Here is a 16,814-nt window from a genome sequence, read left to right on the forward strand (position 1 = left end):
ATTTTAAATATTTATCTTATATTAATAGCACGTTTTGTCTTAATACATTTATTTTATGAATGATTAATTATTAAATTCTAAAATGGTGAAGCATGCCGTATTTTGAAGACCAGTATTAGAATATTACGACAACTAATTTTTGCAACTTCTCCATTATGTATTGCTTCATTAAACTATCTAGCAACTAATGAACACTAACTACTGGACAAGACGCGTAAATTAGGTGCGAAATTCTACTATTTAGAACAAGAAATTCTAGGTGAAAATAACCATACACGGTGGGGATAAAGCTTTTTTTGACAATCATGGGGTTGCAGCGAGAAGAATTGTTATAGCGTTTCCTGCGCAGAAATAAAGTGTGACTGTCATCTTTCGAGAAAAACTAAAATTCAACTTGGCGAGTCCTTTCGTTGATGTAAGAGATCCCCAACAAGTCGATGCCTTTGTACAATAACGTAGTATTGCAGAATATTACGATTTTGCACTAAGTATGCAGTGACGAGCGGAGCAAAACAAACTTCATCGTCAATGGCCCCCTTTACACAATCACTCTATCGCGCGTGCAAGATTGCGCGCTGGAATGGCTGCACGCGCAATCGTTCGCGATTACGTTTGAAATTTTTTAAGCTAACGTTTTTGCGCGATTGCTTATGTTCGTTTTTGTTACAACGGAAAGAGCGTCCGTGTTAAGGCTAATGGCGCAGGATAGATTGCGTGAAACTGGCTCATGTTGGAGTGTGCCCGACTGATAAGCTCATTCGCGAGGTCTTTCCCTTTTCCTTCCAATGTCTTTATTTCCTGTATCACGCACGATAGTGTTAGATAGTGTCTGTGAAAAGCTCGCTATTAAAGCACCCATCTTCTTACGTCAAAAAAATTTAAGAAGTCGGAAGATGAGTGTTCACTCTGCTAGACGCCGTAATTGGTTAATACAAAATCTTACCATTCTTCTGGAGGCAGTCTCCATGGCTGAACGGTTACTATGCTGCCCTGTCACGCAAAGGTCCGGGGTTGAATTCCCGGGCCGGGAGAAATATTTGTATGGCCTACATTTATTTCTCTCGTGATTTGTGGTTGTCAACCTTTGTGTGTGTCCAAGCCGCGATACAGGCATTTCCCTAGTGTGAGGATAGCTAATAAATAACATATATGTTAGCCTACTAATAACACTACTAATAACATATATAACCTTTCGTTTCATCTTTACAAGCGACCACGATATGTTTTGGTTGCATGCGACAAAGATCCAGCACGCATAATTCCACTATCAAAACAACCGCAACGCGACACGACGCCAGTTACTTCTGCGCTTGACTGTCGCTTCTACGTCTGTTAGCTATGTATATATGCGAGCGGTTTACTCGTTTCACCTTACTCTGGTCTCATGTTCAGTATAATCAATATGTTTCTAGCCATTTAAATAGAATAGTTACTGAATTAGCAAGTATATAGCAACTGTACGTAAAGTCCGTATGGCGGTGTTTATTTTCTAAGCATGCGATTGCATCCTAGTTGTATTACCTTTTTTGTCTTGCACTGTTTACGAGGTTCTCACATTTCCCTTTGAGGAGACTCTTACGAAACAGAAGGCATGGTAGCATGATCCCCTGATCAGGTTCATGTAGATAGTGGATTAAGTTACTCCTTATTATGATGATATGATTTCTAAAACAATTTGAGAAATGTTTATTAAATGATCAAGCTTTGAATTTACTTTAAAAGTCTGGCAGATTAAAATATAACTCATCTAATAAAAGAATTCTGTGTAATAGAAAATACGACAAGGTTGACCGAGAAACAAGAATGAATTGTGTTAATCATTGAAAGCGTTACTAATCAAAGAATATATAAATAAAGAATATAAAAATGAACATGCGCAATTAAAACTTGGTACTTATATTTTCCAATGACCTTGTGATGTGAACCATATCATCATATTTGGAGAAAACTGATCGAATGACGTGTATGAGACTAATAATTTTCCAATACAGTTGGATCTGGTGTTAAAAGACGAAGCTGGCGGTGACTTGTCGGATTTCATCACGAATGGAGAATGGTATTTAATAGGTGAGTTTATTTCGATATGACAAATGGCGTATCATATTTTAGTAATACGTAAGTAGTTATTTAGTCTGGTTAAGACACATAAGGGTCATTTATTACTGGCTTTAGAATCTTGCTTAGAACCCGTGGATAGATAAATGAAATAAATCTATATTAATTTGATACATCAGTCGGAGCAGATTCTAAACACGACAATGTAGACACCTTATATTGCTTATAAGCAGAACAAGTTGTTGTACTGATTTTAGGCATCTCAAATCAGTGTTGTGAAGCGAAGTGAAAATACTTTATTTTCAGAAAAATTGTAAAATGTTTATCACTTTTTGATTATCTTGTGACGTATTTTATAATTTTGTAAATTGTACCTAAAAAATTTATTACTAACTTAAATCTCGTTCCGCAGGCATGCCAGGCAAAAAGAACACAATAACTTACGCGTGTTGCCCAGAGCCCTACGTCGATGTCACATTTACCATCATGATTCGAAGACGGACGTTGTACTACTTCTTCAACCTGATCGTTCCCTGTGTATTGATCTCTTCCATGGCTCTGCTTGGATTCACACTGCCTCCCGATTCTGGGGAAAAACTTACACTCGGTCAGTATTCGTTTTAACTAGCTTTTATTAAGTTAATTATTTCTTATTCTTATTTAGAGCAACTTCTAAAAGGGAAATCAGTTTTTTTATAAAATACTGATTTGCCTTTTAAAAGTTGGTCTACCGTTTAGGTTGTTACTTTTTAAATAAAGTCACGCATTTCATATTGTCACTATCACAATATTTTATTAATATATTAGGAGTTCCTGTAAATATCAATTCAAGAACGGAAGAAATTTCGTAAATTTTCGAAAGTTGTAAAAAGTTGTAAAAAAAAGCTGTGTGTCAATCAGTACAATTACCTAACACGGAAATCAGTAATTAGTATATTACTCAAAGAAAAAAGTTACAAAGTAATGTTAACTACAAAGACGATACATTTTCTATAAATCTACTACATCAATTTAATGACGAACGTAAGATAATACATTTTAGACTATCTGCCTTTGATTGATTTTGGATTTCCGAAACTTCAATTATGTTTGGAAATAATTATAATCATTCTCAAAGAAAATAACCAATTTGGTATATCTTTGTTATATCTCTCAGTTTAATACCTTAAAATGTTTTAATCTTTAAGAACTAATAAAGATATTTAGCTAGAAGTCTGCTGCTGATACTACATATGTATATGTGAGTTAGATTTAACCGATTTAAATTTATATCAGTGTAATTGTAAGTAATTGAAAGAAAGCTTTCGATAAACCTGACACGGTCTCGGCTAATGCCAACAGGTGTGACCATCTTGTTGTCGTTGACCGTCTTTCTCAACTTGGTCGCTGAAAAGATGCCTTCTACCTCCGACGCAGTGCCTCTCGTAGGTAGGCACTGTAGGACTAATGGAATTTAATACAACGTGCGCTGTTTCCTTCCTTCTTTGTAGGGGTTTCCACAGGGGTCGCTATTAGACCATTATTATTACATGTTCATAATCTTGTTTAGATATAATTTAGTAATATTTGCTAAAATCCTTTTCTTTCAACTTTTGTGTAAGAAAAAGAGTGGAACAAGTTCGTCGTAAATAATAAGTGAACAAAATTAAAAAACATTTTAGAAACTGTTCTCATAAAAATTTTACTTAATATAAAGTCAGATGCGGGACAAGGAATAAAACTTTTAAAGGAGTTCGGAAGCAGCGCGCGCTAAGTAAATATTAGATTGCCTCTAGAATGTGGTGTTACTGTTCGTGTTCGTGTTAGTACGTCAAAGTTTCGAATGCCAAGTGTTGAGGTGAGTAGTAGATGTCATTGGATATCGTTTACAGCATCTCATTGTCATCGTACGTTAGGGGTTTAGGTTGAAAACGTCATGATAGTCAAAATTTTGAGCCAAAATATTAAACGGAGAGTTGTTATTCGAAATGCAACAGTAAAGAACTTCAGAAATGAAGTTGTAGGGATGTTAACAATGTGTTTGATTACAGGAGTCACTATTCTTCTATCGCTGACGGTGTTCCTCAACCTGGTAGCTGAGACCCTGCCGCAGGTCTCCGATGCTATCCCCCTGTTAGGTACACTGCCCACACCTGACCCATGCCTTTTTGAGTCCAACCTGCTACTCCCATTTTTTTTCTGTACTTCTCATGCTTTCATTTCAATCCCTTTTACATTCTTAATTTATTTCGCCTGTCATCTTTGTTTTGATTAAAATTTTAAATAAATTTTAAATTAAGCAATTATTTTAAAACATTACAAGGAGTAAATTATGTACCGTCGCTAATATTTTCGTTAATTTAAATCATTGTCAGCTTAAAGGTCGTCTACATCCGCTTCGATTGGTTTGTCAGTAAACGCCGCGTCGTAAGATTCTGATAGACATCAATTGTTATTTAATTACGCTTCTGCTTAAAAACATGGTAGTTTTGAAAATACTGTAACTTTTTTTGTGAAGAGCGATTGTATCAAATTTGGAAAATTTAAATTTGGCGTCGCCAGTAGCGCAATTCTACTTTTAAGCTCATTTGGAGATGACTTTAAAACTAGAATTTTGAATCTTGGAATCGATTTCGTGATTTTTCCTTTAAGCTTTTATGATCTTTTTATTATTTTCTACTGCAGTTCCTGCTATAATTTCAAATGAGAAAATAACAACTGTATACACTACTGTGTAATAGCATGGCATCTTGTATCTTTTACTATACTCGTATTGTGTATTTTGGCTAATCTAATAGGTAGTTAAGGATGTTCAAGGTAAGTCACTGCATTTTCAACTTCAATTTCTATTACATGCACTGAATGTGTATTCACTGAACGTTGCGTAATCGATTCCACGGTATTTATGTGTTCATTCATTTTACTGTATTATTGTTAAGTAATAGTGTAACTGTAACTTGTAAGCTATAATTTTAGATACTTGGAGGGTGGACGCGTAAGGTAAATTCAAAAAAGTCTGTTTAAAACTGTTTCTCTTCTCTTAATAAACGTTAAACCTTGTAAAGCAAGATGTAAAACTGCAAATAAAACCTTCCGTTAAATAGCATATGCATGACTACTCTTTATGTTTGGTTTGTTTTCACTTGTGCCCCTGAAACCGACACACAAAACAGGACTCTGTTCAACCATACACGTGATGGATGGGTTGATTTCCGTAGGCTCGAGCAAACTTTGTAAATAGTTCGTTTTGTTTTCATAGAAATATGATTGATCTTTGCAGGTGTAACAATTCTCCTGTCGCAAACAGTTTTCTCTCTATTGGTGGGGCACGTCATCACAAAAACCTCAGAGGCGATCCCCCTAATAGGTGAGAAACAAAACGCGATCGCTACCTTTGACAAACGTAAAATTGAAAAATAAATAAGTGATAAAAAACAAATATGGATCTTAAAGATAGATCAATGACTAAATGGACAGGAATGTGTTTTGAGGAATATTCTATAATGATTTGGATTATTGCCAAGTTTTAAGATAACTCATAAAATTAGACTTAAAACATAGGGTAATAAGATAGTATGGTAACTCCGAAGAATGTAATGAATGTAATGTATGTGTTCACCCCAACCGAGCGCCGTGTATACACGCACGCATTCGCACAATAATGAAAGGCGTACGGGACAACCAGCGTTATGCAACACGAATACTTGACAATATTATGCGAATGTGTGCGTCCGCGGCACACTGCGAACGTGCACACATGAAAGCCACGCTGCTACGTTTCTTTGAACCACAGTGTCTTATTACAATAATAAGTCTTATTATTATCTGGCATAGAATATGCCTAAAATGTACTTTGTGGTAAATATTCCTCTGCCCATTCTTGAATTAATAAAGATATAAATAGAATGCAATTTGCTTGGTTATTCTAAAAAAAATAAAATAGACTTTCCTATTTCTGATTTTTTAGGGTCTAAACCTCGAAGTCTCTCAGACCCTTTGCTTTATATTTCCTACCAGCTCACTTGATATAGACTTGCACTTTATACTGGCTAGATAAGGATAGCTAGCTGAGGTACTTTTGATTTTTAAATTGGCTCTTCTTGTAATGTGTTAAAATAAATAAACTTTTCCATTCATCCAAATTTTGTTAGAGTTTTTCATTTTAACCGTTTTTTGTAGATCCTTCACGACTACTGACGTCAAAGTTAAATTCTAAATCGGCATGGAATAATTTGGCCAAGTTGTATAGAAATACATTTATATAACAGAAATTCTAAAAGTTTAAACTAAAGCGCAACTCTCCTAAATGTAAATACGCTTTCTCGTATAGGATTTTGCTTTGTAGTTTAAGTTTGAGCAGGTTGCAAAATGGCGGTTAGCTTCTAAGAGGATGCGGGTGAGGGCCCAGCCTCCAAGTATCTCACATCGGCTCTCACAACTTTGCTGGTCTGTGCCGGTTACTTAACTTCATTTATCATCTTGCCTGAGCATCAAACATTGATGTTATAGCTAAAGCATTGAAAACTCTATAGCGCCCCCCCACAGAAAAAATATTAAATTAATTAAAAATTTTATTAATTTTTTTTTAGAATTAATTTTGGTGCTCAAGTAATCTTTAAGGTGGTACCTCGACAAATTGTAATAAGATAAAAAGAGATAGATGGCAAATAGGTTTCCAATTCAAATGCGTGAAATAGCTCGAAATAACTACCAAATCAACATTTTTAGAAAAATAAGTAAATAAAATAAAATGCATTTGTTTCCGACCACAATAGACAATAAAGTGTTAGTATTACATAAACTTAATTAACTATATTAATACGCAAACTTAAATGAAGGAAGAACCAGCGCCTTACTAAGTTACAGTGCCATTTGTTTACTACAAAAACTTTTACGATTGTAGCTAATTAAATTGTTACGTATTGTCTCAAAAAACCAAATACAAAGATACGACAACAAACACATAGAAAAATTCGTGAGGTCCGCTGGTTCGTTCCGTGGCTTAGTTGGTATAGCGGCTGCCACGGTATGCTAGAAGACGTCGGTTCGAATCCGGCCGGGTCGAAGGAATTTTTTTTGAGTGTTCTATTTTTGTATTAATAATTATAACAAACTACTTAGTGGAGTAATTTCACATAAAAAATCAATTCAATAAAATTTAAATGAAACTATTTTTTTCGGAACCAAATCGCGCAAATTACATGGTTCCATGGTCACGACTGCCTAAGATGATGATGGATGGAGATATGTATCTCCATCTAACCTGAGATCTGAAAAGAGCCCGAAGCGTTAGTTTGTTGGAAAGAAAAACAAATATAACCGATAAGAATTTAATGTTCAAGAAATCTTAAATTCAAACCAGTAACTGATTTGTGTTGTTTTGATAAGTGAGTTTGTGCACTGCATCCGTTGCGTATTTGTTCCGAATCCCAGACTATACAAATCTTGAAAACTATTCGGATGTCGCTTATGCACTAAGTCCGATTCAAATCCGAGAATACGAATATCGCTTGTACACCTAGAGATAAAATGATCTCTTTACATTTCGGACCGTCATTTCTCGGATTCAGAACGAATGCGAATGGGATGCAGTGCACAAACGCACTACTGGGTTAGAAGTGTGATGAATTTCTCGAGGTATCACTTAAGTTAAATTTGATAATTAGATTGAACAGTTCGCTAAACAATTGTAGTTACATATTCAATGTTGTTATAAAAAAACAGTATATAACTTGGAAATGTTTGTCATGTTTATAAGTTTAAACAACGTTGTTGTCAAGTTAAATTATTATTCCGTTTATCTACTTTAGGCTCTCGCTTTTCCCTTGGCTTAAAAGATAAATTTTGAATTTTCGAACGGGAGAGGCGTATTCCTCGGCCGGGGTCAGTGACTCAAGTTCAACAACCGGCCGTATCGAGATTTCTAATTAATCGATCGAAGTTATAAATAAGGCAATCATTTCAATTAATATCACAATTCGTAATCGCATATTTCATAAAGCCAGCTTCGCCTTCAATACGACACATAAATGTGCAATAGCATAATTTGCATGTTCTAAATTTTGCATGAATGTTTTTAATGTCTAATAGAATCTAATGTAAAGATGAGAATTTTGTTTTAAATTTCATTCCTTAGACAGAGTAAACTGGTTTCAATGATACTCATAAAAATACGCTTTATGGAAGAGGCATATGATTTAGATGGGTTATAGTCGTTAAAAAAACATTTATGGTAATGATAACACGATCGATTGTTGTAATAACATAACCCTTTCAGGTTTTTTGTTATGTATAAGGTTTTTATTTTAATATCGCGTAAATATATTAATAAAATATTTATATATGAACTCGTCTGATGAATAAAATTTAACTAATTCACATTTTTTAAATGTGCAAAATTTAAACATAAATTCATAAACATTCGTACGAAGCAATAAAATAAAACGGAGTACTTAATTTTCTCCTTTACCATATTTTATTTTATATTATTACAAAATTATTTATTGCCTCCCATTTTATTGTAATATGCGTTATTGTAATGAAATACAAAATAAATTTAGTGCTTGTGCTGAAATAAATATCATTTTTTATATGACGTAATTTCCTAAATAATACAGTCAAGACAATGAAGTGCGCATAGCAATTTTCGTTAATGTTTAATGACCATTTTTAATAGAGTTTTAACAAGTACAGTAAGCTCTTGAACCTCTTATAAATTAATAACAATAGTAAGGGAGTGTTGATCGCCTCAGTTTCATGTAAGGATCGTTTCAGTGTACGTGACGAAAAAATCAGCAGAAGTTGGTCAACAACTTTCATACAAAATTCAATCAAATCTTTTTCATACAAAATGTCACTAGCTCTATTCCACTTCAATACCACTAGATTTAGTTTTATGTAACGATCACTTTATAGTGTAGTAAGAAAAAAATCCGGACAGTAGAAGTTTTAATTAAAAGTCAATTTTAATAAAAAGATTATTTCATACAAAATGAATAACATTGACGATCTTGAACTTGATATATTCCGCTACAGACGTTATACAATTCGTCGTCTAGATTTCACTTTCCTCCCTTCAGGCTCGAAATTGCCAGTCCCTGATATATTATTCTCTGCGCCCACCTTTCAAGTCTTGGTACTATAAATTGCGTCTAATCATAACCTTTTGAATAAATAAAGAGATTCTTTGAATAATAAAGTGATGAGTACAGATGAGATCATTGAATGAAACCTTTGGGAGTGTGGTATTCTAATATGGCCTTTGTGTTATGGGTGACAGGGACTTACTTCAATTGCATCATGTTCATGGTGGCATCTTCCGTAGTGCTGACGGTGGTGGTATTAAACTATCATCATCGAACCGCTGACATTCATGAAATGCCACAATGGGTAAGTTCATACTTAGAAAACTTTTTTTATGTATAAGCTAGCTGTACTGCAATGCAACTGAAAACGTGTGAGGTCCTCAACCTACATTGGGCCAGTCCTATATTCTTATGTAGTCCTAGTAGTCCTATATAGAGGCTAAAGAGTCAGCATGGTTTCGTTAAAGAAGTATTTCCACTTGACGGGGAAACTAACCAAGTCCGAATAAATCTCTGGAAGGAGAGATACCTCACGGCATCACTCATTCCGCTGTTGGAGTATCTCCATCCTGGGCATAATCTATCTTGGCACATTTAGAAGTCTTTAAATTGACTGCGGTCCCAAGTCGGCTGAAGCAAGGAGAGCATGCACAGGTGGGGTTATAGCTCTGAGAGTGCATGTATTTGTGGTGTCTCTTCTCATACTACGGCACATCTTTTGTCTTCTCCTGCGTGCCTTATACCTTCATACACGAGGACCTGTGCAACGCCACTGACAATGCTGTGTCAGTCGCTGAGTACTGATACTCACTAATATAAACCTCAGAGTCGACACGCGAAGAAGAAGTCCTACATCTTACTATTTACATTTTGTTTGTATTGCCCCTCCCTAATCAACCTTTGATTATAAGGGATGGGCATTATAACTTGTGCAAGCAAGCCTGCACAGTGACCTTATCAGTTAAGTCTTGATCCCAGATAAGCCTATTGACGTAGACGTCATCGGTTCTCAAAAGGCGTCCAGAGCGCCCCGTGTGCACGTACAGCACCCTCCGTATTGTCCAGATAGGTACTGGTAACTGTTGGCTCGGTCACCTTCCGTTCTGCATTGCACAACTAGCGGTTGCCACCGCCGCCTGGTGCCATGGCCTGCATTGGGACCGTGGATTATAGAGTCAACTCTCTTGAACAACAATGAAATTGAGATGGTGTGAGCACTACTAGATTTGAAAATTGTATCGCGTTGCGCTATAATATTAAAAGCTAGCCCTACTAAGTAGCAGCTGTAAAGTTCTTTGTGAGAGAGTTCGTCCAGGGAAATCTTCTCGAACTTCTTACTAACCTAACCTTTTTCTGGCGTCAAGCAGTAACATTATGGCGTTCCGGATTTGAAGGGCAAGACATATGGGACTGTCAAACTTTATATTTCAGGATGTCGGGCCACTCAGGTCTGTGCGATTTAAAGGCCTGAGTGGCGTGTCGCTTAACACTACACTTGCACGACTTCCTTTGACTTAGTAGCCGTAGCGAAGTACTTCCACCTTACCTCTTTCTGCCGTCAAGCTACCGCGAACTTTACGGCGTTCCGGTTTTGAAGGGCAAAGGAAGCTGGTGAAACCACAGACATGGGATTTTCATATCTCAGGGTGACGAGCGCACCCCTCACTCACGCACGAGCGCACTCCGGGCGGCGTCGTGGTGAATGTTCACTGATCCCACGGCGCCGACTCAACCGGTGAGAGGGAAACCCGGGGGGTTTTAGTGAGGTAGGCCCTCCAGTCTGGAGGGAGAGTCCCTACATAACCCCTGAGTCTCCCTGGGCTCAGGAGTATCCATAAAGATTTCCCCCCGTCAAAAAAAAAGGGTGACGAGCGCAGTGATGGGCCACTCAGGCCTTTGCGATTTAATGCAGTTTAAAATGCCACTGAGCGTGTACCACTGAACCAAACGATTTGATCGCCAAAAATTGTTTTTCTGAGCCCGCGAAATTTTGATATAATTTAAAGGGAAACTATTAACCACGACTCTAGATATTTGATCATTGATTGTATCTACTGAAAGTAATTGAGTTTGATTGATTAATACCCAAACTAGGGTCAGCTTAACACATTCAGACAGGGATCAAATTGATGATAATTTGTTGTCCGACGGGTAGATCCTCATATGGCCAACAGTGGTGCATCTCCGCTCTATAAACTTTTAGTATATTCTAGTTTTTGTAGCTATGAAGTTTTGACTATTGTTCAGAGCGGGAACATTAATTTTAGCACTTTGTCACAAGGGGTGGCATGGATTCAAAATTGAAGTGTTGCGTGATTGGTACATTCCGCCTGATGGGCGATAAGCCCGTGGTCCATCGAAAATGCACCCATGATGATCGTTCTTTCAAAAAAATACTGCCACTTAAAAAAATGTTGCTTTTTCAAATTAATCTTATATTTATAAACTTTATTCCACAAGTTGACTTTTTGCTTTAGTGTCAATGTTGATTTCAAAGTGCGATAGATACCGAGTGATGGGATGGACAAGTCGTGCGCCCGGTATCCATGACAGTTGCAGTGCCACTCCGAGCTTTAAATCGCAAATATCTGAGGGGCACTGCCACTGCGCCCTTTACCCTGAGACACGAGGTGACAAGTCTCACGTGCGTGTAATTGCACCAACACCCTTGCCCTTCTTGACGGTTGAATTAGGTAATATGGCAGTACTTCCCTGCACTAACTCTTTCACAAGGAGCTCTGCTGCTACTAAGTTATATAATAAAACGGGTTGACAATGGGTCGCACAATTACGTCTCACTGACAGACATGAGTCTTCTTTAAGATGAGAGTTTAATGCATAGCTCGCTTGCTGGTCCACAGCTGTTTGGGGTCTTCACATATTTATTAAGTGTTGTGAGCCTTATTCGACGTCCATTCCATCATCTTGTTCTCCTTCACTGTTAACGCAAGTTATTGCTACTAGATATTTACAAATGTACGTTACTTAGACATTAAAATCTAGGTAAATGCCGTCATAGGTATTCGAACATTCGAGCCTTTAAATTGAAAAGCAACTCCCACTGCGCTGCCACAGCTTTTGTCTGTTCGATAACGAAGAGACCATAACATCAAATCATGCAATTTTTTTATAAAAATACCTACCTCAAAAGTTTTCTGACCTCCTTTCGCTGTGTTCGTTTCCACGGTCTCCTCGACGATAACCGAAATGCAAAAGTCCTTGTCAAAATGAATCATATGAGCCTAAATATAAGGTAGCTGCTGTTCACTGTCGAAGAGTTCCTGCCATCTGTCAGCCATTTCCATCATCAGATCGGAAAGTGGGTGAATAAATTGGTTTCATCCTTCTTAATTTTCCACCGTGGCCGAACGGTTATCACGCTAGACTACGCTGAAAAATTGTATGGTCTACATTTATTTCTCTCTTGAGTTTAGGTGTCATTTGTGGTTGTCCATGTGTGTCTCCATGGTACTCGCGATATAGGGTTTCCCTAGTTATGCTTTGAGTGTGTGTGTTATTATTGTTATTACATACTTAGTAGTGAAACACATATTTTGTTCAAATTTGTATGGGACCACTACTGAGGTACCCATTCCAACAAAAAGTAAACATCGAAATCGTACAACGTCGAATGTGTACACACAAAAAATATACGGACGAATTGAAAACCTCCTCCGTTTTTGAAGTTGATTAAAAACAAAAACATAACATGAAAATAATTCATTACATAAACAATATCTTTCAAACAGATAAAATCCGTGTTCCTTCAATGGCTGCCGTGGATTCTCCGCATGTCACGGCCGGGGAAGAAAATAACGCGCAAAACGATAATGATGACGCAGCGTATGCGCGAGTTGGAGCTCAAGGAGCGGTCGTCAAAATCGCTTTTGGCGAACGTGTTGGATCTTGAAGATGATTACCGACACGGGCCGCCACAGCCAAATAGTACTGCCTCTACAGGGAATTTGGGACCCGGGTAAGTTTATTTTAAATGATAACATAAAACATCTTATCAATTTGTTTCTGGTACTTGCACTCTGTATTACATTAGTCTGTCTATTCTTGTAGCATATAATGTGTTTACTTTCGTTGGTTTTATAATATTTCTCTTTATATTCTTAAATACGGTTCACCTCAGTAGCCTAACTGTTTGGATTAGGAGGTACTAGAGAATTGCGAAATTATCTTTTAATTAGGTATTGGTTCTAGCCTGGGTATTGCCCAGGGGTGAATTTCGTCGCTCTGGTACTCACAGTATACGGTTTATCTACTTCTTCAATCGATGGCATAACAGCAAATATTTATTCTCTTTGATCTTTTAATACTACAGACTTGATTTATGTGCTCGTGACTCATGGTTCCTTTAGTAACTTCTTGGGATACATTGACACGTAAAAAAGTCGATGTTTAGTGATATGATACTTATATCATAACTGATATAATATTTTATTTTGTGAAGTCTATATAGCAATATGACTATCAACGGTTGTTGCTTAAACCAATACAACCGGACTTCGCCGGCAGACTACCTTTTTATGACGAAGCTAAAAGGGGTAATGCCTTTCACTCGCAAGTAATCGCCGCATGATTTTCAGTTTTATTTTTATACTTCAGTTAAGATTTCATATCACAAAGCTTCCGGTCAAATTGAATGTGCGGGTCTGTAGGATAAAGTTTACAGTTTTAACCATTTCTTTGCCACGTACATTAGTGATTTCTTACATATAAATAGTGATTTAAACAAACAAAATGAACAATAATAGTATATTAAGGATTCTGAACTCAGTATATGTTGTGGAGACTTAATTTGGTTGTGCACAGGTTTTCACCCAGAACTTCTCTGGTAGGAACAACGATCTTACGGTGATATATCAGATCATTTAAATAACTTATCTATTACAGACCAATAACCGGAGGAAAAAGGATAAATTTTGCATGTAACATATTTTGATTATACCTGGGGTGGTTAAGCAACTTCTGAAGAACTAAACCCTATTTTCCTCAGTTAGGACTTCAAATTTTGCAGCGAAATACTTTCATGCAAGAACGGTCAATCATTCCAGATCGTGGCATCATCATCAATTAGGTGCATATGTGTTTTTAGAATATGCATTTTATTTGTTATACTTGTATCTTTGTAATTTTTTTACTGGGGAAAAATTAAATCCATTTTAAAATCCCTTCGCAAGCATTGTCTATCGATTAACATTTAGTACGATTATAAATAAAAGTTGTATGTTAATGACGGAAGGTATGCTTAACAGGATATAATTCCGATAACAACGAATGCAAGTAAACTAAATATCAAAGGATATGTTTCCCGGGATGCACTGCGCGGCGAACAAAGGAACACTCTTCAATCCATCAGAGTGCAGTCTGACGAACTTCTTGCATCTCTGTCAGTAGACAAAGGTTCCTAAATTGCAGTGTTGAATGGTTAAGCACGGTTTTCATCTGTTTAATTTGGAAATTTATGCTCTGACTTATTAGTTCTTGCGTTGCAATATTTGCTGTATACCTTCTTGCCAAGTTTATTGGATATGTAGGAAAAGCTTATAAGTAACGGTAATCGTCGCTTTATTACACATCACTTCAAGGTGTAGCGTAAACATTTCGTTTCCAACTCTAAAATTTCTATCCTCAGGTGCCAGGTAGCATGTGCTTATTCCATTATATTTTGCTCTTATGTCGTCATTGTACTTTTTATATGCAATAAGGGGTGACCGTTCAAAGTCATTAATCACAAGCAGCTTTTCGTCGAAAATAGCAAATATTCCATACGGGCGATACTTTAGCGTTAATAATTATCAATAATTTGGGTTTTAGGTTTTTATTGAAGGTGTTAAAGCTGAGTTTTAAAAGATTTTTGAGATTTGTATAGTCAAACAGTGCTATATTGTTTTCTATAAGGCAATTTCTTTTGCTTAATACGTGGAATTAAAAAGTTATCATCTTTCGGTATACTATTGTAGTCACTTTACGACATAGGTCGGTCATATGGACGACTTCGTAGGAGCAGAATTTTGTCATTGAGTTAAGTCTATGACTGAAAATCGTAATCATTTGGAAGACCCGCGGTCACCATCGCGATATATCCTATATTTGTATGATTAAACGAACTTACCTTTAGTGAAATTCTATCATAATGACATTAGAGTTGCCATATCTAAACAAATATACGGCCTAGAAGTTTTTTGTTTTAGATCTTTAAAAATTGTGACGGCGCTTGTACAATCAACGTATAAGGGTGCTGGTGAAACTGCAGGCACATAGGACTTGCCCTTTAAATCTTTTTCGATTTAAAGCTCTGAGTGGCACTGCAACTGTTATAGATAGGCGTGTTGCTTACCACCAGACTCACGACTTGTGTGACCCGTTACTTGATATCGTAAAAAGTACTAAGAGATTTAAGGCTCTCAGAATCTTGTGCTTTAATATCAATGTGAACCGCGTACGGAATACAAAGAAATAATAAAAGGTATTTCGATTGGCGCACGAAATCACCGACAGGTGGGGTTTGTTCTTAGATGAAATAATCACAATTGTATTATCCGCAAGCGGGTTAATTCCACTCGCTAACAACTTTGGTTTTTGTGGCGTGTCACTTCCTGCACGTATCGTTTGCAGATCTTTGAAACTGAGTCGTTGACCCCGGCCGTAGAACACTGCTTCTCTCATTTAAAACTTCAAATACATAATTTGTTTATTTGGGGCCGTGGGAGATGCGAGAGTCTTAAGTAGATACCCGAAATAATAATACTTTTGTTCAAATACGAATTATATGTATACTGAACTTCATAAATAGTACAGAGACAACGAGCTTTATAAGTGTGGCTATAAAATAAAACAAATGATAGAAATAAGGCGTAATAAAGGAAAGGGGTAACAACTTCTAGAGACACGGCTCCTGAACTAGACAAGAGATAAATTATTTGTATACGTTGTTACCTTTGTGTTATTAAATTTGTCGTTTCTCTTTGGAAGGAATAATGTAATAACAATATTATTATTGTTTCAAAAAGCCTTACATTAGTACACTTACGTGAAAGGTAAACACTAAATTTTCCACGTTGTTGGAAAAAAGTTTAGCGCTTTTAGGGCACAGCCGTTGCCAAAATAGATTTTTTTGAGCTTTAGACAGCAGCTACAGTATTATAGGCAGGTAGAAATTGATTACGCACATTTTGAGGATGCGAACAGCATTTACATGCATGAATTGTTAGATATATTTAAATACGAAACGGTGTTTCTCTGTATGGGGTATAAAAATATATGTTTCTAACATGCAAAACAATTATAACAGTTTTTGTACAGGATGATAAAACCCTAAAATATACATAACAGTTTAATAATAATAATAATAAATTTATTTCCTTCACACACAATTTCAACCATAATTAAACATTCTTAAGTAATAAAAACATTTGTTGTCTGTGAAGGCTGGAGCCTAAACTAGGATACCCTGTGCTATAGGTCTCCAGGCCTCCGCCTACGGATAAAGTACCAATAAAACATTGACTGCGTCACGAATAATTGCTGAGAGAAAGTTACTCAAAATTTGGTTTATACAAATCAAAAAATTATAAATATAAATAAAATTCAAAACTAGAGGGCAAGTATTTTGTTGTGGGTGTGTGAGATCTGTGTTTGTGTGTGTGTGTGTGTGTGTGTGTGTGTGTGTGTGTGTGTGTGTGT

General features: G+C 36.5%; 1 protein-coding gene across 1 annotated transcript in view; it reads left to right on the forward strand.

Annotated features, from left to right (window-relative positions):
* LOC113229904 (acetylcholine receptor subunit alpha-type acr-16) overlaps nt 1-16,814 on the forward strand; it is a 97,833-nt gene that overhangs the window by 74,957 nt on the left and 6,062 nt on the right. Inside the window, exons 4-9 of the mRNA XM_026463596.1 lie at nt 1,992-2,067; nt 2,468-2,662; nt 4,086-4,172; nt 5,315-5,401; nt 9,314-9,423; nt 12,869-13,095. Of these exons, the coding sequence (XP_026319381.1) occupies nt 1,992-2,067; nt 2,468-2,662; nt 4,086-4,172; nt 5,315-5,401; nt 9,314-9,423; nt 12,869-13,095 (782 nt within the window). The remainder of the gene's footprint in view (nt 1-1,991; nt 2,068-2,467; nt 2,663-4,085; nt 4,173-5,314; nt 5,402-9,313; nt 9,424-12,868; nt 13,096-16,814) is intronic.

This window comes from Hyposmocoma kahamanoa, unplaced genomic scaffold (genome assembly GCF_003589595.1).
Source record: "Hyposmocoma kahamanoa isolate Upper Pololo Valley unplaced genomic scaffold, ASM358959v1 63, whole genome shotgun sequence".
Classification (NCBI taxonomy): domain Eukaryota; kingdom Metazoa; phylum Arthropoda; class Insecta; order Lepidoptera; family Cosmopterigidae; genus Hyposmocoma; species Hyposmocoma kahamanoa.